Source organism: Dermacentor albipictus, chromosome 1 (genome assembly GCF_038994185.2).
Source record: "Dermacentor albipictus isolate Rhodes 1998 colony chromosome 1, USDA_Dalb.pri_finalv2, whole genome shotgun sequence".
Classification (NCBI taxonomy): domain Eukaryota; kingdom Metazoa; phylum Arthropoda; class Arachnida; order Ixodida; family Ixodidae; genus Dermacentor; species Dermacentor albipictus.
This window is the reverse complement of record NC_091821.1, coordinates 7,699,609-7,723,573: the sequence shown is the minus strand read 5'-3', so window position 1 is coordinate 7,723,573 and position 23,965 is coordinate 7,699,609. Positions and strand designations below refer to the sequence as shown.

Sequence of the window (23,965 nt, the reverse complement as noted above, 5' to 3'; positions counted from 1 at the left end):
TCCTCCTCGCGCGCTCTGGCTGAGGCCGACACCGCGTCGTTATTGGCCTAATAGCATCACGTGGGCCCTCGCGCCGACTTCGTTTGTTTGCAGTCGCGCTTCAGCGTCATTTTTGCTTGAGAAGCGTTTGCAGAGTGGCGAGGAGCGCATGTTGGCGCCGTTGCTTATCTGCATCGTTTTGATTTGCGAACGCCTTGAAGTAAGTTTTGTGTGGAATGTTCGACGTCGCTTCGCGGCATTTTCTGTGACCATGACCTGCTGTGCCTTCGGATGCCAGAGTAGCTTTAGCAAATGCGAGAAGCTCTTCCCGATACTGTCCGGTAAGCGCTACGGGTTAAGAAAGACATGGATTCATCGAATAGGGAGGGAGAACTTCAGACCAACACTCTGTACACGACTGTATGAGGGAGTTGCGAGTGTATCATAGTAATGTCCTACACGACGTGCACTTTGCTTATATAAGCAATATGTGGTCGTATTCGGTGCGCATAATCGTATTGTACGCCAACAGGCTTGAATTCGCGGGCACATGAGGCTGCGTGCGAAAACGTGATTATGAAACCTTTAGGATTCAGCGCATTCCTTTTGAGAAAATTTGAGGCTTGAGCGTGAAAACTCACCTTAGGAAAGCAACTCACTGCATTTCGTGGTTGCTAACCAGCCTTGTTTAGAGCGAATAGCTTTGTTTGCCTCTTTTCTTCGTGTTCGTCATTGGCGGTCGTCCAGTGGATTTACGATACAGGACAGACTCTTTTTTTTTGTCACATTTCAATACCGTTCGCTTGGACTTTAGCTAACTAGACGCTTTTATGTTGCCTAAACACGCCTGAGAGGGCTTCGTTAGCATTAGAGAAAAAGGACCCATGAGTCATGACTGCAAAGCCACCCTCCTTGTCGGCGGTTGCTACACACAATGAATTATCTACTAAATACGAAGCTACGCGACGTAGAAATACCCTTTAAGGTTGAGGCTTACAGCTTTTTAGAGCGTCGACGTCTTCGGAGATGTCATGTCTCATGGGTATTTTTCTCTAAGGCTAACGAAGCCATTTCAGGCATGTTTAGGCAACATGAAAGCGTCTCGTCAGCTAAATTCCAAGCAAAAGCTATTGAAATGTGCAAAAAAAAATTAATCTGAATAAAGTTGTAAAGGCATTGAGAAGAATAGCGGGAAGTGTTTAGAGATATTTTTTTAGCGCTAAGAGACACGAAAGTAACTTCCCCTTCCGGGTTAGTGTGTCTGAGAAAGGGACCTGGCAGAAGGAAATAGCCACCTACCTGCTAAAACCATTATATCTTCTCTACACTAATGACCCCTTCTTTGTGAAGAGTTCAGACCAAGTTCTAGAGTTTGTTAAAGTGCACTCTGACGAAGGGTTGAACGTATTCTCCGCTGACATAAAATACCCTTATTACTCTATTCCTCAATCTGACCTGTTAACCTGCGTTGAAGAAAGCATTGACGAATTTGGTTCTGTGCAGCTTTGCAATGAAGCCTCAACTTCAGTTCAGAGTTTTTTTTTTAGCATTACTCAAGCAACATGAGACCTCAACGTTTATCCAGTGGAATAATGTTCCGTTTCTACAGAAGCAAGGCGTATGTATCGGGTCTTGTTTGGCACCCGAACCCGTATCTTGCAAAACTAGACAGTCTTAATTGGCAGAGAGGTTCAAGGGAGCCTCAGTTTACAGAGCATTCCGATACCTTGGTGATTTCCTTTTATTTCTTGACTGCACTTTTCAGTGTTTTCAACAAGAATATGAAGGTGTTACAAGCGTGATTTTTGAATTTCTTAGTGCCCTTGATGTGTCCTTCGAAATGCCAATAGATACGAGCATCCGCTTTCTAGATCTACAATTTGTATTGTCTGACGATCACATCTGCTTGTGTTAGCAAACTAGAGCTAATAAGCCTCTTTTATCGTACAGTTCTGCTCATTCCAAGCTTAATAAAAGGGACATAGCGAAAATGTGTCTGAACAATGCACTGAAGAAGTCGTACCCTCATTGAATTTCTTCCAGTTTTCAACAACAGGTAGTGCGGTTGAGTGAGGCTGGTTTTCCAAACAATTTAATTGTCGGTTGCTGAAGCGATGCTCAGAGCAATGCAGTCAGGAGAGTCTCGTTCCCCGACGTCAACCAGCGCAGGGTCTGGAAAAAAAGAAAAACTTCGCCGTAATTCCTTACATCCACCGCTTATCGCATAACCTGAACGTGGAAGGGTTGACGTAGTATTCACTGCCCCAAACAAGCTTATCAGAGTGTGTGCATAAACAAGACCATATAGTAAAACAAAGGACGCGCGCAAAAAGCAGCGCAGAAAAGCGTACGTTAACTGTAGGACCTGTGTTATTTACCGAATCCCATTGCCCTGTGGAAAGAGTTACATAGGACAAACCGGCAGATGCAATAATGAAGGCTAAACCCCATTAGCGCGATTTTGTGCGCGACAGCGACGAGCGACGGGTTCGCGCGACGGATCGGGCCGTCGCTTGAACAGATCGCTCGGTCTTGTCGCGCGATCGCTCGGTTTTGCAAATCTAGAATTCGTCGCTCGTCGCCCGGAAGTGCTATGAGCGACTAGCCAATAGCGCGAAGCCAGAACTGAATGTACATAACTCCAGTACTTCCGATTATCGCACGGGACGAGCAAACGATTGAATTTTTATACGTGCAAGGATAAGAACCTACTGCAAGACTTTCAGAAATATTTTATGCTGCTTTTTACAGTAAAATACATCAACTTAAGTTAATAAAGCACGCGTCACGCTAGTTTCGGCGCCTATATTGCTGCCCTCATACCGGCAACACTGGGGAGACGTCGCTCGAAGTCGTCGCTTGCATGGGGTGCAACTTGTAGGCGACGAGCGAACGCGACAGCCATCTCCATCGCGTCGCTTGTCGCTGTCGCGTGCAAGATCGCTTGCATGGGGTTTATACTTGATAGGCTTAGAGAGCACTCCCTATAGAGTTAACAAGGCTTCGCCGGATGGCTTCCTTGCAATTCGCTGTCGTAAGTGCGGATGCGTTCCGTGATTCGATGATAGTTCTTATCGGGAGAAGCAAATGCGAATTCACTCGTCTCATCATTTAAAGTGCTGATATTGAAGAGTTTGGCAATGCTTGTGTTAGCCAGTGGTCCTTGTCGCTATCAGAGTTGGATTCCTGCGCATGCGTTAAACATAATAGTTTTTGTCTAGTCTGCAAGTTAGTTGTACAATCATTTGCTCTGTTATCTTGTCAGTAGACACGTGCTTAAAAGTGAGAAAATGTGAGGGTGTAAAAGTGGCGCCCATCCTGGAATAAAATTGTTGTTGGAAGTTAGCGCCTCCGTGTGTGTTTTCTCTTCTGCATCCTGGTGTTTTTTGCGCTACAAGAAAAAACTGCAAAATGTTACACAAGCATGCCCAAATATCGACACTGATGGGCTTGATAGGGTTGAAGCTTGTGCATTTCAACTTCGTAGGCATGTTTTCATTCACTGTTAGCGCGATCAATTTTATATACAAGCGAAGGCGCTATCCTGTTGTAAGTTCGATGGCCGGTAGCGCAGGGTTTGATGGAGCGATGGCCGGCACGCTGATTTTGTCGGTACCGTGGACAAGAAAGCCCGTCTCAGTGCGACAACTCGCGCTCTTCGGTTGCGTCGTTGTCGGCCTGGTATGATAAAATGCTTTCAGGGACGCACTGTACTCAATAGTCGGTCAATCGTGTACGTGTGCATCTTGTCGGTGTCGTATCGACTCAGTTTTACCGCACCTTAAACGAGACGAGTACGTGAAGTCGGGCACGCGCTGCCACCACCAGCAAGAGAGGGGCTACGCTGCGAGATGACGTCATCAGCAACGTGGTGTTTTGAAGTGTCGCCCAAGTGTAATGCACGGGTTTGTCGTTAAATTTGCTAGCCATCAATGAAAGGGGGCAACTACCTGACTCACAGTGCAGTCCGAAGTACTCGGACGAAGCACGGGCCGCTTTCTGTTTTAAAAGGCAGTTACAGTCTTACGCTACGCAGGTTTCGGCACCGCAGCGGCGGCGAGCTACGAGTGGAGCTTCAACGCGGTACACGACACGAGTGTTTGCAGCAGCGCCACAGAACACATCTATAAACTTGGCAGCGCGCGTCCGAGCGCTTTGTTTTTCCCTCGGGTGACTTTCCGGCGTGCGGCGACGCGTGCTACCCTTCCAAAACGTTTCGCGACCAAATTAAAATTAAATTATCGGGTTTTACGCGCCAAAACCACTTTCTGATTATGAGGCACGCCGTAGTGGAGGACTCCGGAAATTTTGACCACTTGGGGTTCTTTAACGTGCACCTAAATCTAAGTACACGGGTGTTTTCGCATTTCGCCCCTCATCGAAATGCGGCCGCCGTGGCCGGGATTCGATCCCGCGACCTCGTGCTCAGCAGCCTAACACCATAGCCAGTGAGCAACCACGCGGGTGTTTCGTGACTAATGCGCTAGGGCAGGGTGCATGCGCCGTGGCGCCATGAAATAAGGTGGATTGCGGCGGTAAAGAATGAAGCGGGTAATCATTTCAACGAGTGTCGACGGCCAAGAAGCGCCGCCGCGGGAGCGTAAAGTCAGACTATACTGCGATGTATTGGGGTGCTTTTCGCCGCAGAGGTGCTGAATCGTGGTGGAAACGCGGCGGACGCGGCGGTGGCAGCAGTGGCCGCGCTCCAGGTGCTCAAGCCGTACGCGACGGGCATCGGAGGCGACTGCTTCGCCCTCTTCTACGACGCCCAGACGCGAGCCGTGCGCTGCATCGACGGAAGGTGAGGACAGTAGCGGTTCACCACAGCGCGTTGAGCTTACAAGAGCTGCAGATGTGGCAGCGATTTAAACAGAATTCGAATAAAAGTTCTGAATGACTGGTAATGCATTATTTTATTTCTTGGGATATACTTTGCTTCGGTCGTTCGTGTATAATCTCCGCGATCAAGTCAAGTCGGAGGAACAACCGAGCGCAGCTACCGCAACTAGGAATATGACGTAAACGCTATAAAATACAGTGGCGCCACCACTTTAGAACTGTGCAACCATGCACAGTGTATATAGTCGTCTCTGTTAGAGATCTCAGTGAAAAAGATGACAGTAAGGGTCATTTTATTTTTTCTTTGTTTTTTTTTGCAATTCGACCCGCAAATGCGAAGCAGTGGCGTAAGAGCTCGCACAATATTATTTGCCGCACGTCTTCGGCTGTTCCTTGCGTTATCAGTTGTAGTAAACTTTTGTATATGCGCACTTCGGGATCTTACCGCATTATAGTCACCTAAGCCCATGCACATTCGCACAGGTTGTCAACGCCATACAATTTGCTTTGTGGCAAGTGTTTTGGACAACTGACAGATTTCGAGCAGCAGGAAAATTAGTATACTGCTGACATTATTGACTCCTTCATTCGCCCTAAAGGCCTGTTTTCGCAAGCACGTTACTGAATGTATATATAATTATGGTACAACGTTTCTGCAGGCTACATCTATAATAGATCTCGCACGGCACCTTAAAAAGACAGAGAGCGAAAACTCAATACGGACCCGGACAAGCACCTGAACTTGACACATTTTCACACAACGCACTTGATTCACTCTCATGCTTGTAACCTTGCCCGCGGGTCACCTTTACAACCTCTTCTCACGCAAGCACGCACGCGCATATGGCTTCCAATTTTCAGCAAACTGCGACATTTGTTTTTTCGGAGTGGCTTGCGCTTACCCGTCTTCGTAAACGTTTTCGAGCGCTTATATAGTCGCAATAACGGTTCGCTGCAATACCGGAAACTACGGGTTATCTGATTCCCTTTGTGTATTTGTCATCTCGGGGCACAGAACGGATAGTGACGTACTCAGGCGCGTCACTATCGCACAATAGATTGATTGAATTCATGCGCTTATGAGAAAGCTTTAACTCGAGGGTCCAACGTAAATAAATGGGAACAGAGGAATCATTTTTCTCCGAAACCGCTGCACCGACTTCGATTAGGTTTCTTGCATCTAGACGGAAAATCGAAAATCTAGTGACCGCAAGAAAGCAGTTTTCATTTAGACCGGCAATTTTTAATAGCAATTGTTGCAAATGTCACATCCGAAGAAAGAAACTCAAGTATCATCTTTTGCAAGAGAGAGAAAGGCAAAGGAAAGACAGGGTGGTTAACCAGAGATTATCTCCGGTTGGCTACCCTGTACTGGGGGAAGGGCAAGGGGATGCGATAGGTGAGAGAGAGACGAATAAAAAAATAAAAAAGAGGAACTACACACACAAGCCCGTACACACAAACTGTTTCTGTGGGCACTGTGACGCAGCCCGCAAAGGCGTTCCTAGTGTTATGCAGTGTCACCATACAATCCTGCGTCACACAGTCAAGTCACAATCTGTCAGAAAGTCCAGTGTCTTTTAAGTACCGCAGCAGCGCTTTCATAGCCGATCGCGCTGATGTTTGCGCAGGCCAGTTTCCAAGGATCTTGTTTTCTGTCATTGGGCGCTTGTCCAGTTTGTCTAGGGTGGCTGAGAGGACTGCTCTTTGCGGGTTGAAACGAGAGCACTCTGTAATGTAACAATACGAGAAGTGACAATTCTGTAAATTGAGCCTCATAACACATATACACTCATGGACAACTTTCTGTGGCAATGAAGGGAAAGCTACGGGCACGTGGCTGCTGCACGTGTGTTACCGCGCCAAGCAGTCCGGCAGCGTTTGACAGTGCTTTTGGTTGCTCGGAACAGACGCTGAATCGAGGCAGCGTCCACGTGCGTCGGTTTCGCGTTTGCCCAGACGCGGAAGAAAAAAGCCGCAAAATATGTAACTTTTACATTCAGTGGTGTGTTTTGGCCTATTTAACTGCTGCTAACAAGGTGTTTTTCTTTTCCCGAGTTTAAACTAACGTGGATGAAAACACGTGACTCTTTTGAGAAGCGCTACCTCTTGTGCGTGCTTTGCCTCCGTAGCTTTCCCTTCACTGCCACAGAAAGTTGTCCGCTAGTATGGAAGAACAAAATTGATGTATTATGCACCACTGTAAATTGTACCTTTAGTTTGTGAGCAGTACTTTTGCGAGACCATCGTAGATGTACTCACAATTTCGCATATAGGCTGTAATTTTTTTGTATCAAATTTGCCCGCATTAGTAGTTCTAACAGATCCGGTTTACACAACTGCGATATCAATTATTGGCGCACAGTTACGGATTTCTAAATTCCATCATTAAATTTTTTTTTCAGCTGACCACTTTCTGGAAATTTTTCTACAATATTTGCGAGTCATAAAGAAAGATATTGCTTTTAAGAGTCACTAGTATTTAACTTCCTCAAGTACAACAAATTTCATTCGAATCGGCCCAGTAGTTTTCATGAACAGATTTTTTTTCGTTTTACATTTATTTGAGTAGGGAAATCGAAGTTGGCCCCGAGCTAAGGCTAGTTTTTATAAAACTATTACCGGAAGTGGTTCGATAATTTTATCCGTCTGACTGTTTTTGGAGTTTCCCATGATCCACAGCAAAATAATTTATACTTGGTGATCGTAATGCACTATTTTTCATATTTAGCGGTAGACGTTCACTGATTCGTTTAGTTAATTATTCAGTAATGTGTGAAAATTCACCAATTTCTCCTCACCAGGTAGTTCGTGAACCGCTTGCCTATTTTCCTGCACGGAGTGCACCATTCTTTTCTTTCTTTTGTCTGCTGGAGGCCTTGGTAAGGAAGCTTGACGCTGATAACACGACGTAAGATAACCGCAAACGGCACATCATGGCACTAAACCAATATACTGACGTGATTGCCTTGGAATAGGGACAGAAAGCATCCTTACTCTGTGTAGATAACAGCCGCGTAATCTGGGAGCTGCTCGCGAAGGCCAAATTGTATGGACTGCCACTCTCGTTGAGAAGGTTACATTCCTTAGGTTGGCGCTTAAACTTAGACGAACGACAATGGCCACCGTGGTTCGTCGCCTTTGCTTGTCAATACTCGGTGCGGCTGTTGAAGGAGTGCTTTGACACGACATTCTCAATTTGTGATTTTTTACATTTAGTCCAAAACCTTTACATCACGGAAATGAAATACTGTGAAATGTCATAACACGACATAATTTGTTATAGCGCTCATATTTATGACGGTCACTTTTGCGTCTCCTTTACGACCTGTCAAGTTCTCCATTTTTTTAATCAAATGAGAATAAATGAAACGTCTAGTAACCCTGTAATAGTGGCATTTACTATACTTCGCGTAATAGTAACAATAACGAAGAGTATAAGATGAGAAGAAACATTTCCTACGTTCGAAAAAACATACAAAAAAGCAACACAACAACGTTCGAAAAACTTGAAACAAAGATTTCTAAAAAGAAATTCAATGAAGTTCGCACACAAAGACATACAACAGAAAAGGCGCGGACAAAAGGCGAGGACAATTTGCACCACATAATGCACTGTGTTCGGGAATGTGCGCGTATACAGAGTTTAAACACGTGCACGAGGCCGCGATTTCTGCTATCAGAAAAAGAGTAGCCGTTAGCATTATACAGTGACTACATCTTTCTTTTATTTTAATTTCATTAATAATAAAAAAGGCTGCGATGCGGTTTGGGATGAGCAGGTGCCCAGATGAGGAAGATGCATAGTGACTAATGCATATACGAAGATACGGCGATCAAAAGCCAACGTCATCATGCAAGACGCAACCCCCCCCCCCCCCCCCAAAGAGTACGACACACATTACATACAAGCACACATAAATACAAATAGAAGTGGGCTGTGGTTGCATTAGTCAGTTAACTGCAGCACCTGGTGCACCTTAAGTATGCCTGTTTTTTTTTTAATATTCGAATGCGTTGGATGCTTTTTGCTATGTTGTTTCCGATGGTCAAGGACCCAGAAAGCTTGCACGTGAGAAAGGTCTTGTTCTTTGAAGAAAAGTCTTCTTCTGAGAAATGTCTTTAAATTTCCTGTATGCTAGGGTTAACCTTGTATGGTTAGCCAGCCTGGGTATCGGTTATAGTGGCAGCGCACAACTCACGTGGGCGGGTGTTGTTGATCTGAAGACCTGTAGCGTAAACGGGCTGAGGTTGGGAATGGACGGTTGGCAATGCTATCCCCCCCCCCCTCCAAAAAGAACTTCATGCCGCTATGGGTTCTCACGAGCCCCGATTTATTGATCGGCGTCTGAAAAGAGGTCGCACTGGCGCAGCCTTTCAATTGTCCATTACAAGCAGCTTTGAAACATTCGCCAAGTATCAAGTAATACAGTGAAGAAAATTCGCCACTGCGTAAGCTCTCTCCATTCTTGGTGACGAAATGCTTCACCAAAACACTAGGAGAAGGTTACAAAAACCCCAAAAATGTTCAGTGGCGACCTTACCCTGGAACATGAGCATGTTCCCCTGGAACATGAGCATGGTCCAGTACCGATGATCCCAATTTGAGCACACCGCACACAAGTAGGGACGTACTATGTGATTAATACACGATGAACGCCTTGATGGGTTCAAGCAGCAAAAGGTTATCAAATTCCAAAGAATGAGACTGCGACGAAATCTCGAAGAACACCCATCAAAACATGCAATACATTTGACACCAGCGTACTGCCTAGCTCTCTTAATGCAGGTTATTTTCAAATAAGCGTAACACTACATACTCTAAATCCGAGATGGTGCTTCAAGTGCCTAAGGTTTGTGAATTATCACAGACATGTAGTGTTAAAGCAACTTGTGCCAATTGTAGTGCCGGTGACCACCCACCCGTCTACGTTAAATAACATTTTATTTCATGACATCAGTGACGACGAATATGCTTTAGAGCTTGATGTAGAATATTTTTAATGCTTAGAAAATGTGAACAACGTCGGTGCAGAATTCGACACAGAACACTCACAGAAGCCGGAACACTCAAAACCACCTAAAGAACGAGAGAGAAGGTGTGCCAGTCATGTCTCGCAGTTATCTGCTCCCAAAAACTACGAGTGCAGTCAGTCATCGAATGGAAGAAGACATACAAAACTCAGCGATTCGAAGACGATTCCGGCGTGCAACATGGGGAAAGTAACTGCATTCCTCAGTGCAAACAACTGAAGGATCTAATACCACTAAAAATAATTTATTAAGTTCGACAGCTTGGTAAAAATGCTTGTAAAAAAAAATAAATGGTATGCTTGGCAAAACGGAAGGGTCTTCATAAGGTCGGCAGAAAAAATATGTAGGCATTTCTTGGTATCAACCTCGTGATGAACAATCACACCCTACCAACTCAAGGAAGGTAACCAACGAAGTGAACGGAAGATCAAAAATACAATACTACAATCCAGTGTTCTTTGAATTCCGGGACATTAGAATAAACAATACCTACATTAGCTACGTTAAAGTGCAAACTGCCGATGTCACTGTGCCCGCTGTGACCTTACTGCAGCTCTTCCAAGCAGTCGCATGGTATCTTATTCGAAAATGTTCGAGTCGGGAGCGGAGCACAAGTCTTGCGCAGATGTACAGGTGCACAAGAAAGTCGACAAGGCCAGAAGCTCCCGAACACGAAATTACAAAACCTCCCGCTCGGGAGAGGTGCGCGAATTGTGTCAACTCGAAGCTTGAAAACCGCACATTTGCCTGCTGCAATGTTTGCAATGTTCACTTGTGCTAGCAAGAAATTGCTTCATGGAGTTTCACGGTAGGAGCAGCTAAGAAACACACGTCAATATCCGGTTCTCTTAAGGTACATATAGGGACACATATGTCCTAGTGAGGAACACATAAGCTATAAAAATGCATTTCTGAAAAGCGTTGTATTGTTCTTTGGAAGCCCCAAATTAAAAAAAAAAGCACTATGCATTGATAATTTCCCGGCTGACTTGCTTGTGTACCTGAGGAGGTCAACTCTTTCCCACAATACATATATTATCATGGATATTATCCAGGGTATTTATTCGCCAGCCCTTGCTTGAAGAAAGAGAAACAAGAGCACTCACAGTGAAAAAGAACATATATCTTTTCTGTAGCAAGGAAAGTGTTGTCCTACTAAGCTATACAAAACAAGCTATGTCAATGTGGCGTGACAGGTTTCGGGAATTTATTGGGCTCACGAAGAGTGGTCCCATAATGGCTCCTCCCACTGCCTTTGGTCCAGTAGGCTACATCTTCATCAAAGATAGTTACGCAGGACCCTAAACTAAACTGAACACCACGACGTCTCAGCCCCTATTCGTCCTCCAGCGCCTCTGCGAGTGACCGAGGTATTTCCAAGATCGCCTTCGACGGTGAAAAAGCAGCTCGGGATAAACGCCCAGTAGCTGCACCAAACGAAGGTCAGGTTATCTGAGTGGTTATGGCTCCTGTTACTACTGCATATTAATTTGAAGATACACACAAGATAAGCCACTTATAAATTTTTAGCTTCTGTTCACAAGTAAGTAGGCTGTTTTATTATGACATCATTATTTTCGTCCTACATTAGAATTACAGAGGTCTCATACGCAATTTAGGTGACACAAAAGACATCCAGTTCTCGCCTGTATACTTTTGCTTATAGGATGCGAATCCACGCCGCAAAAATAGTCAATTTCTTAGAGGTTGCACTTTTGTTTGATTATGCCGCGAATACTCTAGATGAGTCAGGAGTTAAGTTGTATAAGGCGGCATTTCTACCCGAGAAATTAGACTAAATACTTCTTTCAATGCTTAGCCGTATCTGTTTTATTGTTTAAAATTCTATTTTTCACTTAGCATTCCACCTCATGCACAGGTCACTGCTATAGAACTTGGAAATTAAATACATGAGTTACCGGACCCTTTTCTTTTAGTGGGAGTTTTTAATGCTCATTGTACTCTACGAGCTAGCGATAAAAGAGGCCAAAGAGGGCAACTTATTCGAGATTTTCTACAAGGCCGCCAGCAGTGCTGGCGATCTTGTACGTGGACCGGAGCCAGCGGAGCTCGCCGCCAACGGGCCAGTCACGCTTCATGAGCCCAGGGCGGCTACCGTCTTCCCCATCCCCGTTGCCGGGGCTCGGCAACTTCGGCTGACGACGCGGCCGCGGTCATTCGGCATACTGTGGGAACACCGCCGTGGTGTGCGTGGATGAGTCGCCTGGCGGGTGAGAACAGACGCTTCCAGTCGGCGAGCGTCACCGCGTAGCCACGGACGATTAGAGGCGCACCGCAAAACCTGCTCTAGATTTGTATAAGTGTTGTACGTACGCCAGTGTATTGTGTACTTGTGCCATACGCACCCCGATAAACAGCAGATAAAGGCAATGTCGGGTCAACACGTCTTCCTTACTGTGTGCTGAGCCCCCGGCCCCACGATCCTCTATCTCAGTGCCATTGGGAATGCACCGCTCTGCAAGGACGAAAAAAATCTTTTAAATTTCTCCGATGCAGAGCGGAATCAAGTCAAGGTAACAAAGTTTACTCAATGACAGGAACTTGAATAATTAGAAGGCTGTGACAAATGCATTGGGCAGGTGCCGCTTTTCAATGAACGTCTTCCGCGCCAATTAACGCTTTAGTGAGCAGTGCCATTATTTCACTGGGTATGTGACGCTCTTCAATGAACGTCTCGCCAACTTGGGTTACTGATTATGTGCCACTGAAAGTGCGACAAGCGAGGGAACAGTTCTCGGCGTTCTCAGGCACCGGCGCGCCACGCTTCTCGTCTACGAGGCCACGCGCTGAGTTCACGACAGCGCCACCAGATGGCACAACGTATCCAGAAAGAAGCGCGAGAGAGAAACCCTGTTGCCACATGACGCGTTTCTCAGCGTTCGCATGCACCGGTGCCCCACGCACATTAAATGCCGCCCCAGTCTTCGCGGTGGCGCGAAGGGAAGCGCGGAAGAGGAGTCCCGCTGCAGTGTACGCCTCAGACGTAACTGGTTTCGACGGTGGCAATACGTTGTGTGGCCATATTGACTCAATGCTGACGTATTACCTTCGACAGTCATCATGAGATTGGTTTGGCGAAATGTCACAGCCAAGCTATATACCTCTACCGTCCAAAGAAATTTTTCGTGTAGTTGTAAGCAAAACGCTCCCCATACGTAAAATAGTGGAATGCCGGCCTGATCCGCGGCGGAAGTGGAGCAGGCGTTAAGCACTCCCCGTCCATAGGCCAATTCCCCACGTATGGGGCACGTCCCGGGTTCGATCCCGGCCACAGCAGCTGGGCGCATTTCGATGGGGGTTGAAAGCGAAAAACACTCGTCTGCCGTGCATCGGGTGCACGTTAACTAATCCCAGGAAGGCAAACTGAATTCGGAGCCACCCCACTACGGCGTGCCTGGTAATCATCATATCGCGGTCTCGACATGCGAAACCCCCCAAGTTTTTTTTTTTTTTTGCGTAAAGTATTCTATGTGTTCGCGCAGCGGTCGCAGCCCTGCAGCCTTGACCCGGGAGCTGTTCGTAGCCGGAGCGAACTCTGGCATGGAGGCCACCGTTCCTGGTGCCGTCAAGGGCTGGTTTGACACCCTGCGCCACTGCGGCAGCGGACAGGTAATGCACGTTGCTCATGCTCATAGTGATACGTACTTTACGGCATCGTTCGACGAACGCTACCACCTTATAGGTCAATCCTGGCATGCGTGTACGGCCACTGCCGTGGTAGACAAAGTCACGAATCTTCTGCATTTATCTTCACTAATGCAGGCATGCGAAATTCATTTTTCCTTTTCACCTGTCTGCACAAGGAACAAATGAGTGCTGGCAATTAACGCCTCTGGCAATAACTGCATGTGTAGTATACAGGGCGTTTCAGCGAGCTTTCTGAGTTTTTTAAACAATGCCTGTGGCAGACAGCCCAATTCTATTCCAGGTCTACTCGAAGAGGCGCACATTACTTGCACGAAAAATTGAAACGCATAATAGGCTAATTAACAAAATCCACAATGATGTTTTTAACTAATTATGGCATATATTGCAATTTACAAATTCTATCGGCTGAGATTGCAAGGCATATCCACTTGAAAATAATTGCGTGGATGACACCATTTACGAGGTATATATATGCTTCGTCAAACGCATAATGCTTAAAGGGACACTAAAGGCAAATATTAAGTCAAGCTAAAGTGATTGATTAGGCCTCGAGAATCTCTAAGGCGTCAAAATTATCACGAACAGAGCCTTAATTATCGAGAAATAGAGGTAAATGCAAAACATGATTAGAGACTCCCCCGGGGTATTCAGGTACTTGCCCGATGACGAAAGCACTCCTCAGTTAAATTCTGTCCCTAGCACTCAACCACTCGTTGCACAAAACATCCTTGTATTGTATTATAAGACGAAGTAAAATGCTGCTTGTCCAGTTTTATTTCACTTTTAGAAAAAAGAACTCTTTGAAATAACCCTGACAACGACGCGGGCGGTCGAAAGGTTTCATTTTCGCTCGACTCCGCGCCGCCCACACTTTCGCGCTTCAATAGTTATTGCGTAGCGCTGCTCTGGTTTTGCTGGCTCGCGAAACTCGCACAAACTGCAAGCAGCAGAGAATTCAACTTCCATGTGATGTTGCGGCATGCCCAAACGGTATACGCCACTTGACCAAAGAGCAGCTGCAGCGCCGAATCCGCCACTCTGTCTTGGCTCGGTGCCGCCGTCTGTCGGGCGCCACTTTACTCACCGACGGCAGCAAAGGGCGATTATGGTGGCTAGGGTGGTGATGGCGCATGCAACGTCACCACTCCCCCGGTAGGGTGGCGGGAGATTCGAACTGCGATAAAAGTATACGGACCCTTCAGATGCAATTTTCTCGCAAACAAAGTATTTTCTTGGCAAGAGACAAGTGGTGCGAGGTTTCAGGAATGATCTTCAAATAGTCCACGTCGACTTAGTATTTGCCTGTAGTGTCCCTTTAAACTGTAAGGCGCTTTTGTGCTTCAGTGCATAAAACTTCATTTCATGCCTTGAAGCACAAAAGTAACTGGAACGCCAAAGAATTTCTCCGCAAGGTTGGAGAATTATTATATCGAAACTGATGTGACCTTGAGAATTCATTCCAAGTGTATCGGCCTTGCGAGCTCTCCGGGTAGAATTTGTGAATTGCAATATGCTCCTTGATGTAATTACCTGAAAGCTTAATTAGTGATTTTTTGTTAATTAGTCGATTATGCATTTCAATTTTTTGTGAATGTCTGCCCCTTCGAGTAGACCAGCTCATGGACTAGAATTGTGGTGTCTGCCACAAGCAATAAAAAAAATTGGAAAGTGTTCGCTAAAACAGCCGGTATACAACTTCATTTTTGAGCACAAACCCCCAAAGGGAGCAATAAGTTTACCAGCTGGTAAGGTAACCTGCTTGTTGCAGCGCGAGCGCACTTACACGAGACACACAGGACGACCGCTAAGTGACGACTGAAGCTTTTATTGGAAGAGAACGTATGTATAAGCGATTGGCAGCGCAAAACAGCAAAAGCTGGAAGGGCCCTTCACCGCCAACACTAAGCAACAAGAAAGCATGAAAAAAAGTGCCGCAGACCCAATGAGCTGGAATCTATAGGGCGGAGCTTTGTGTCAGTGCATACAGAGTTTCAACACGAGTATGCACGCACGCGTACAAGCTCGGGCGCACACAAATTGTACCGAGCATTTTGCAGAGCCAAGTTGCTGACTGGTAGCGTCTGACGCCTTGAACGCATCGTGGTTGCGCAGGCAGCATGCTTACGTAGCGCAATTTGAATCCATTCTTTCCCCAATTGAAGTGTTTAATTCCTCATTACAATGCAGTCGCGGATGCATGAAGGCGAGCTTTCTGGTTCTTTATCGTACGTGCTTTCATCGTACATGGTATGAATGTTTCTGTCGATGTTCTAGCCTCTCTCTCTCTCTCTCTCTCTCTCTCTCTCTCTCTCTCTCTCTATATATATATATATATATATATATATATATATATATATATATATATATATATATATATATATATATATATATATATATATATATATATATATAGATTGGACACAATCAGCGTGTGTAAAGCAGCTCCCGGCACTCCGCTGTGGTTGGTTCATCTTTCTTCATCTTAAGGAGTTTGTGTGTGCGCGCAGGTGTCCATGCGTGAGGTCCTGGCACCGGCCGTTCGTCTTGCCCGTGGTGGCTTCCCTGTGGGCGTGGTGAACGCGGCCCACTGGGCCACCTACGAATCCAGGCTAGGCGACATGGTGGGGGGAGCCTACTTCCTACCCACGCCCCGAGCGGGACAGGTGCTGCGAAACGAGCCACTCGGCGACCTGCTCGAGGTGAGCGCCTAGGTGAATACGCCTGCAAAAAAGACCGAAATCGCCAATGCTGACGTTCGTGTTCTCCGCTTCGACCACAGTTCTCGTGCTGCGCGAAAATGTGTGTCAACGGCGATAGCTTTAGGGTAGATTTTTTTTAGTACATTGCTGTGGCGTCATCAGGAATGGTTGCGTAGAGAGAATCTGCAACCAATGAAAGTCGTTTGGATTGTATCTGAAATCCCGCATGAAACCGAATGAACCGTATGAGACCGAAGAGGGATCGGGATACCAACACAGATGATCCGCTCACCGACGGGTAGATCAACCTTTTGCCCTCAAGCGACGTAGGAATGAGAACCATGGGCCGCTTGCACGGATCATGTTACTTGGGGGTGAAATTGCGACTTTGGCTATGAGGACCTGGTATTTAATTGAGCGAAATGGTCGTCTTAGGAGTGCGTACACGCTGCACGCTTCCATTACACAGGGTGCCCAGCTAACATTAGCCAAAGTTTAATAGTTCGCAAATGCCACCGTAGCTGGACAGAACAAAGGTAATGTTGTTTGCCGTCGCTTGGAGAAATTCGAATCGTTTATCTTTCATTCTGCCTAATTAGGGAATTATCTTAATTAATTAAGTAACTTTTCAGTTAATATAGTTAGACGAGATGTGTCACTGAGAAAATTCTAGAGCGACACGAAAAAGTCCCACTACAGCTTTCTGTTGCTCAGTACGTGCTACATAAAAGTGCTTTTCCGAGCGTGAAAGAAGCCTGCGAATACACGCAAAGTACCTCGAGTAGCTTGGCAATTTTGCGTGTATTCGCGGGCTTCTCTCAGGCTCGGAAAAACACTTTTATGTAGCACGTACTGAGCAACCGAAAGCTGTATCGGGAGTTTTTCGTGTCGCTGTACAATTTTCTCATTAATTAAAGCGAAAGCTTTACTGACCGCGAACTTGCGATTTCGCCGAGGCGGTGCTCCCAGGAGGCACACGACGTCACAACGCGCGCTTCGCCGCGGATATTTCTCTCTCTCGCTCCCTAGTCAGTACTGCGCATGCGCCACTAGTAGCACCGAGCCGCAGGTGATCCGCTAAAGCCGCTTAAAGTTCGTAAAGTAGTGCCACGCTTTTAAGAATGCCGCCTCCTCCTCGCGCGCTCCGGCCGAGGCCGACGCCGCGTCGCTATCAGCCTAATAGCATCACGTGGGCCCTCGCGCCGTGCATCAGCGCCATTTTTGCTCGAGACGCGTCTACAGAGTGGCGAGGAGCGCATGTTGGTGCCGTTGCTATGCTCGCGCAGTATAGGCGGTGCCATGGTCGAGGAGGGAGCGTAAAAGAGAGGAGAAACAAGGAGGAGTGAAGGCGGAGTAGGAGAGTGTCACTACTTTACGAAGTTTAAGGGGTTTTATGTTCCGCCACTGCGCATCGCCGCGCCTTTTTCCGCCGCCGTTTAGTATGACGTCACCCGCGTTCCTCGTCGTTGCGCTCGCCTCCGCTCGCTTCGCCAGCTGCGTCGCATGCCTGATACATGTCGGAGGATTAAAAATTAGAGCTCGCATGCGCCGCAACCACAGTTGAGGTGGAAGTATGGACGGCGACAATTCTGATAAGCAGGAGGAGGGCTGGAATCGACATCAGAACGAGATGAAGAGGTAACGAATCGCCCAGGAAACAGACGAACAGCGCGCCGAACGACTGGCTAAACGCCGCAACATAGCTAGACAACCAGACTAACCTGAACTTGCAATCAAGATTAACCAAGGCTAACCATGCTATGCCTTAGCTTTCGCTACGTATATCCTGGCATAGCCGAGCTAAGCCACTGCTAATTTTTAATCTAGCTATAATATTTGAAAAGGTAATTAATTAATTAATTAATTCATTAGGCGGAATAAAAACAGTTTGAGTACCTTAAAGCGGCGGCAAACAACATTACCTTTGCTCTGTCCAGCTACGTGGCATTTCCGTATTTTTAAGCTCTCGCTAAAGTTAAGCTCGGACACCCTGGAGAGCAGACGCATTGACTGCAACAAAATTTAGTTTCCTTCTGGAATTCCGCGCTCCGGAAACTTTCGCAGTCGGGGGCGCAGTTCTCGCGTTTTGCATCCATCACGCACGCATCGGAACAACACGACGCGCGTCGAAGCGTACATACCTACATACCTGACGCCGCGCGCATGCGCAGCGACTGGGCCGAGACGGCGCCGATGCCTTCTACGAGGGGCCCGTAGCCGACGCGGTGGCGGCGGCTGTCAAGCGCGCGGGAGGCGTTCTGGAAGCGGCCGACCTCCATCGACACCCGGCCGACAGCGGCGACGGCCTGGCGGCTCCCGTGAGCACCACCTACCGCGGCGCCCGGGTGCACACGGTGCCGTTTCCCAGCCACGGAAGCGTGCTTCTCGAGGCGCTCAACATCCTCGAGCGGTTCGAGCTGCGCGACCGGGAACGATGCGCGCACCTGCTGGTCGAGGCGCTGAGGCTGGCGCTCGCGGACGGCCTCGGCTGGGTGGCCGACGGGGGACCGGCGCGGGACGGCCGGATGGCTTCCAAGGAGCACGCCGAGGGCCGCAGCGTGGACGTCGAGCGGTGAGCACGATCTGGCCGAGCAGCCTGCTTCTCTGGCCGGTGGGCAGGAATTTGGCGGCACCTGTATATGTACGCTCAATAACTGCCTGCTTCGTTTCATAAGTGGCAGCGCAGGGACACACGCAATGCGCCATTAACGGAAACGTTGGCGCTGCATTACATCCGCTACGTTAGTTAAATTTAAACCCGACGATCAGTTCACATATGGCCACTGCGTGTGGCAACCCGTTGCGGTATCGCCGCGGTTGTGGCGTTGCAATGCTGTGGTCGCGGGATCAAATCCCGGCCGCGGCGGCCGTATTTTGTTGGGGGCCGAAGGCGCTCGTGTACTTATAGATTTAAGTGGACGTTAAAAAACCCCAGGTGGTCAAAATCAATCCTGAGAGCCCCAACTACGGCATGTTTCATAATCCTGATCCCATGGTTCTGGCTAAGTTTAAGCTACGTTTGTCAATGACCAGAACGAGCATCGATCGGTTGTTTCTTTAATGACCCGCCGCTGTTGCTCCGCGTGGCTATGGCGTTGTGTCGACAAGCGCAAAGCGGAGAGTTTGCTTGTCCCCGACCAACAATAACCTGTCTTGCTTGTCTTTCTTTTTTTGAAAACTTGGCACTCTCTACTTTCCTGTCAAGAATGCAATGTCACGCTGGTAACGCGCGTGCCTTTCGGCACCTGAAAGTTCCGGGCGCGCAGCGTTAATGAAAGGCACGCAAGATGAGTGAAGTTTTTTATTAAGGTTCCGAGAGGGAAAAATGTATTCCAGGTAAATGAATAAAAGGCTGCCTTGATGGTTTTAATGGTCTGTGTACAGCTGAAGGGTTGAATACTTTGTAGTGGTTCGATATTGAATGTCAGTGGTAACCGCCACAAACAAGGCCCGAACGTTTCCAACGTTTGATTTGGTCGGACACCGAAATCATCTTGATGCCGGCCGCGCTCTTGCGCGCGCAGTGAAAAAGAAGAAAAACCCAGTGTGTTTTCATTTTTCCCTCAGGAAACCGGTACTTTTTCTTTAGCTCCAGAAGGGGAGAGTTGCAGCTCTGACTTCCTCTATCCTCGCTTCTATGGGCGCTTTTCGCCGCGCTCCTGCGGGCGCCGCCACGTTTGATCGTGTGCTGTCGCGTCCATTGCTTGCCTCAGCTCATGCCGCAGACAGCCTCTGCTGCCTCTGTTTGCAACGGCGGCGCACAACGCTTGTGCGCTGCAGCAAGCCGCTTTTTTCGGCGCTTGTCGCCGACAATGACGGCGTGAACCTTGCGTATGTATGGCCAAAAAAAAAAAAACGCGTCAACGGACATGTAAATGTCACAAATTCATTGTTCAGAGCTCATTACGCATTGTCGAAGTGGTTTGAGTTCTGCTGTTTGGTGCTCGATTACTGTAAAAAAAAATAATGACGATTACTGTCATACGCTCATAGTTTGTTTGTTGGTTATTTCCAATGGCTTCGATGCCGCAGGAATTTGTAATATTTTTGGTTCAGTAACGCTTTTTGGTGCGATGTCGTTGAATTATTTATACTGTGGGTGAGAGTAAAGGGTTTTTCATAGAAAGTAATTGCTTGCGATAAATTGTTGCTGCATTCATAGGTTTCCAATCATTTCTTACTACTGGAAACTGAAAAAAAAATTCACATTGGGGACGTCTTTTTTTTGCGAGAAAATTCTACCTTCAGATGGTTGAAGTGACGCCATCAATTCCAGCTCACAAAACTTCGTTATGTCGTCGAGGTCGTTCCATCGACGTCGTCATTCTGACTTCGTTCGGCTCTCTCCATGCCATTGTCGTCACGCCATCGTCAGCATTTCAGAAACGCAATCCCACTGTCATGTCATCGTCGTTCCATCGACGTCCTTTCTTCTTCGCCATTCTATCATAATCGCGCTGTCTCCTTTCATCGTGATTATGCCATCGTGGTCTTCATACAGTCTTCTTGATAAAGTCGTCTTCACGCCATCGTCGTTGCACGCTCATCGTGCGACCATTGTCTTCGTGACGTCGTCAGCACGGTGTCGGCGTTATACCATCGTCATAATTTCGGAATCATCTCATTGTCGCCGTGCCATTCTCGTCGTACCGCCTTAGTCGTTCCATCGGCGCGAGTCCACCATCGCCATTCTGCGTCGTCATCATGCCGTCTTGCCGATGGCCAATCTTGGCAAGCCAGTGCCACAGCAAAGTGGGCCGATGCCGGAGACTGTACGTGGCATGTAGCCGAAGCGACGAAATTATCAGAATGACCGTTAGTAATTAAACAAACGTCCCTTCCACAAGACGATGCGTAGCTGCATTGCGTGAAGGCTAATCGCATTACCGTCGACAGTCATCGTAAGATGGGTTTGGCCGGATTTTTTTTTTCGCTGCATATAATGTAATCTCGTCCCGGCGCCTCCTTATTTCTTACCATCCTGATGACTACGAACCCGTTAGCAATGGCTTGAAGGAGAGACGAACGTGACGGGCATGCACCCAAGGAGGAAAACAGTTTCCCGAGAGTAGGCGCCCGTTTCACCGCTTCGCAGCCATCACAGCTGCCCCCAATCCCGCACACCAGCCGCGATCTCGAGGGCTGTGGCTCTGTTGCGTCAGCGCAGGGTCGTACGCCGCAGCGCTCGGGCTTGACTGCCTATACTGGGCGCTTTCAAGTGCAATGGTAAGAAATGCGCTAACCGTGGACTGTGTCGTTGCGCGGATTGCCTTCTCGACCATTGCCACCATTTGCGAATAACTATAGCGTATCGTTGGAAAACATTGAGTCGGCAATCTTCGAACCGTACATAGAGCTCTTGCGGAGCACCGTGTTTTTTTTTTTTTTCTGGCACATGTATGAGATCAGATCGACGGCAATGCATACTGCACTGCCGTCTTCGTCTGCACAGAAAGACATTTAAATTGATTTTTATTGTGTGTGTATGGACAAACATGTAAAGTACATTGGCTCATAAACTTCAGGATGTGGAATACTACTCTATTGCTCTCATTATTTTGTAAACAACGGAGAACACTCCAGATTAGCTACAAGAATCATTCAGTGAGCTTGTAACGAGCGAAGTGTTGCACTCGGAAGCTTATGGATAAGAAAAAAAAGAAGAATGCAGAAGATTTTTGTCAAAAAAATCTGAGCGTTTTAGGAGAACAGAGGCATTTATGGTTGCTGCGCAGCTTTTTTGCAGCCCCCCAACACCTCAGCCTGCCGCTTGGAGCAACAGCATTTACCTCGGCGGCCGGTGGGGTCAGAGGAGGGGACCGCTTACAAATAACGGTCACAAATTATAACGCCCAGATTACGCGCGTCCATCGGCTAATTCTGCGGGTGTAAATAATTTTCCGCGGACACGTGTACATATGCTGAAAGTGTTCTGAACCATCCCTCGTGCTTGGCGGAAAAAAAAAGAAACAGTACACGGCTAGCATACGCTCCTAGCTGTGAACATCTCAGCCAAATTTTGCAGTCGTGGGTGGCGCGAGGAGCTCGCAAGTGTAGCGCGACTTCACGTTTTACAGCGAACCTGTATAACTGTACCCTCCCCCCCCGTTTGCACCTGTAGTGTCCATGTGCAAAAATGTGGGCCGATACGGGAGGTAGTGCAATACCGGGCCGACGCGTGGCGCAGGTGAAGCAGGTTTCAAGCACTGCGCTCCTACTACTAATAAAAATAAATAATAATAAATGAAATAAATCAGTGAATGTGCATTGTTTCAAGCCAGTCGGTATACTGGAACCGTTTGTGAACAGCACATGGACTAACGAGCCGGAGGCGTTGCCATATACGCAAAGGACAACATGTACGTACAACCGTACACCCTTCCCTCGCAAGACGACAATGCCATCGACTGTGGGGATGTCTGTGCTGTACAAACGAAAAACTAAATTGTGAGGCTTTTCTTTCGAGGAACCCGTATGGGTTTCCTTTGTAGCAATTGCTACGACTGGGTGGATGTCTCATTTTCCCTTAATTAATTACATCTCTCCACCTTGCGGGTTTCCGCAGAACGATTACGTCAAAGTCTTGCCTTTGCTTCGAGTTGTTGACAAATTCGACTTCGCCATGCCATCTCCTAGCCGCCTGGTTAGCTCAGATGGTACAGCGGCTGCCCCGGTAAGGCGGCGTTCCCGGGTTCGAGTCCCGGACCAGGACGAATTTTTTGTCAACTGTGAGGGTTTTCTTTCGAAGAACCCGTTTGGGTTTCCTTTGTAGCAATTGCTACGATTGGGTGGATGTCTCATTTTCCCTTAATTGATATGCACCATGTATATGGCTCAGGCACAAGCAAATGTGATATCGAGGAGTTCATGACCACGCACTTTGCATGAGTTAGCCGTGATGTCACTACCCCTGGGATCATTGTTGGAGACTTCAATGTTTGCATTTAAAGATAAGTCAAGAAATTGTTCACTCAGTTTCTCCTAGAAGAGTTTGGTTTGATGTGCCATACCAATCCAAGTCACTCAAGTACTCAACAACGGTCTTGTATAGATTTAACTCTGACCAAGATTCAAAGGTTGTAACCAAGCCAATCAGTGTGTCACAGTAATCAAAAAGCTATCGTCACTACCATTACCAAGTGATGAAAATAAATACATGCAGCCTTGCCTAATCCTGTGTGATGTGCTACAGCTTCGTTGGTCATCCAACTTCACAGAGTACAATGACTCCTTGATTTTTTCTCAACCCCTCTGTTTTCAATAGAAGCCTTCTGCTCACCCTTATCGGGCTCCTATATTTCGTCATATAGCAGATTCCCATATACGTGGCTGCTATTGGCCAATAACTCACCTTCAATCAGAAAGGGTGTTTGGATCTGTGCCCTTCTTCCTACTGTTACTATGTATATTCATTGACGCAGTTTAATCAACAGGCTGAACTATGCGAAAACTTTCATTTCGAAATTCAATAACAATTTCGTACTTCCAAAAGTACGACTATCGTACTATGGCCTACTATCGTCTGCTAACGCTTGGTCGTGCCCGTCCGCCCACCGTAGGAATAAAGCTTTGGCCACACTGCCGTCGGGTCTCCCTAATTTCTATACGTTTTAAACGTATATAAATGTATACGTTTTAAACACTCAACTAGCTTATAGCTCTCTATAAATTTCGTAGCTCTAGCTCCGATGCTTCCCTCGATAAACATCCGTCAATATAAGTAGGTGACGTTCCCCGCCGTATTT

At 47.2% G+C, this 23,965-nt stretch overlaps 1 protein-coding gene across 1 annotated transcript in view; it reads left to right on the top strand.

The window, feature by feature from the left end:
- LOC135897346 (glutathione hydrolase-like YwrD proenzyme) overlaps window positions 1-23,965 on the top strand; it is a 53,636-nt gene that overhangs the window by 8,124 nt on the left and 21,547 nt on the right. The window contains exons 2-5 of the mRNA XM_065425960.2: window positions 4,627-4,780; window positions 13,356-13,482; window positions 16,029-16,220; window positions 18,392-18,792. Of these exons, the coding sequence (XP_065282032.1) occupies window positions 4,627-4,780; window positions 13,356-13,482; window positions 16,029-16,220; window positions 18,392-18,792 (874 nt within the window). The remainder of the gene's footprint in view (window positions 1-4,626; window positions 4,781-13,355; window positions 13,483-16,028; window positions 16,221-18,391; window positions 18,793-23,965) is intronic.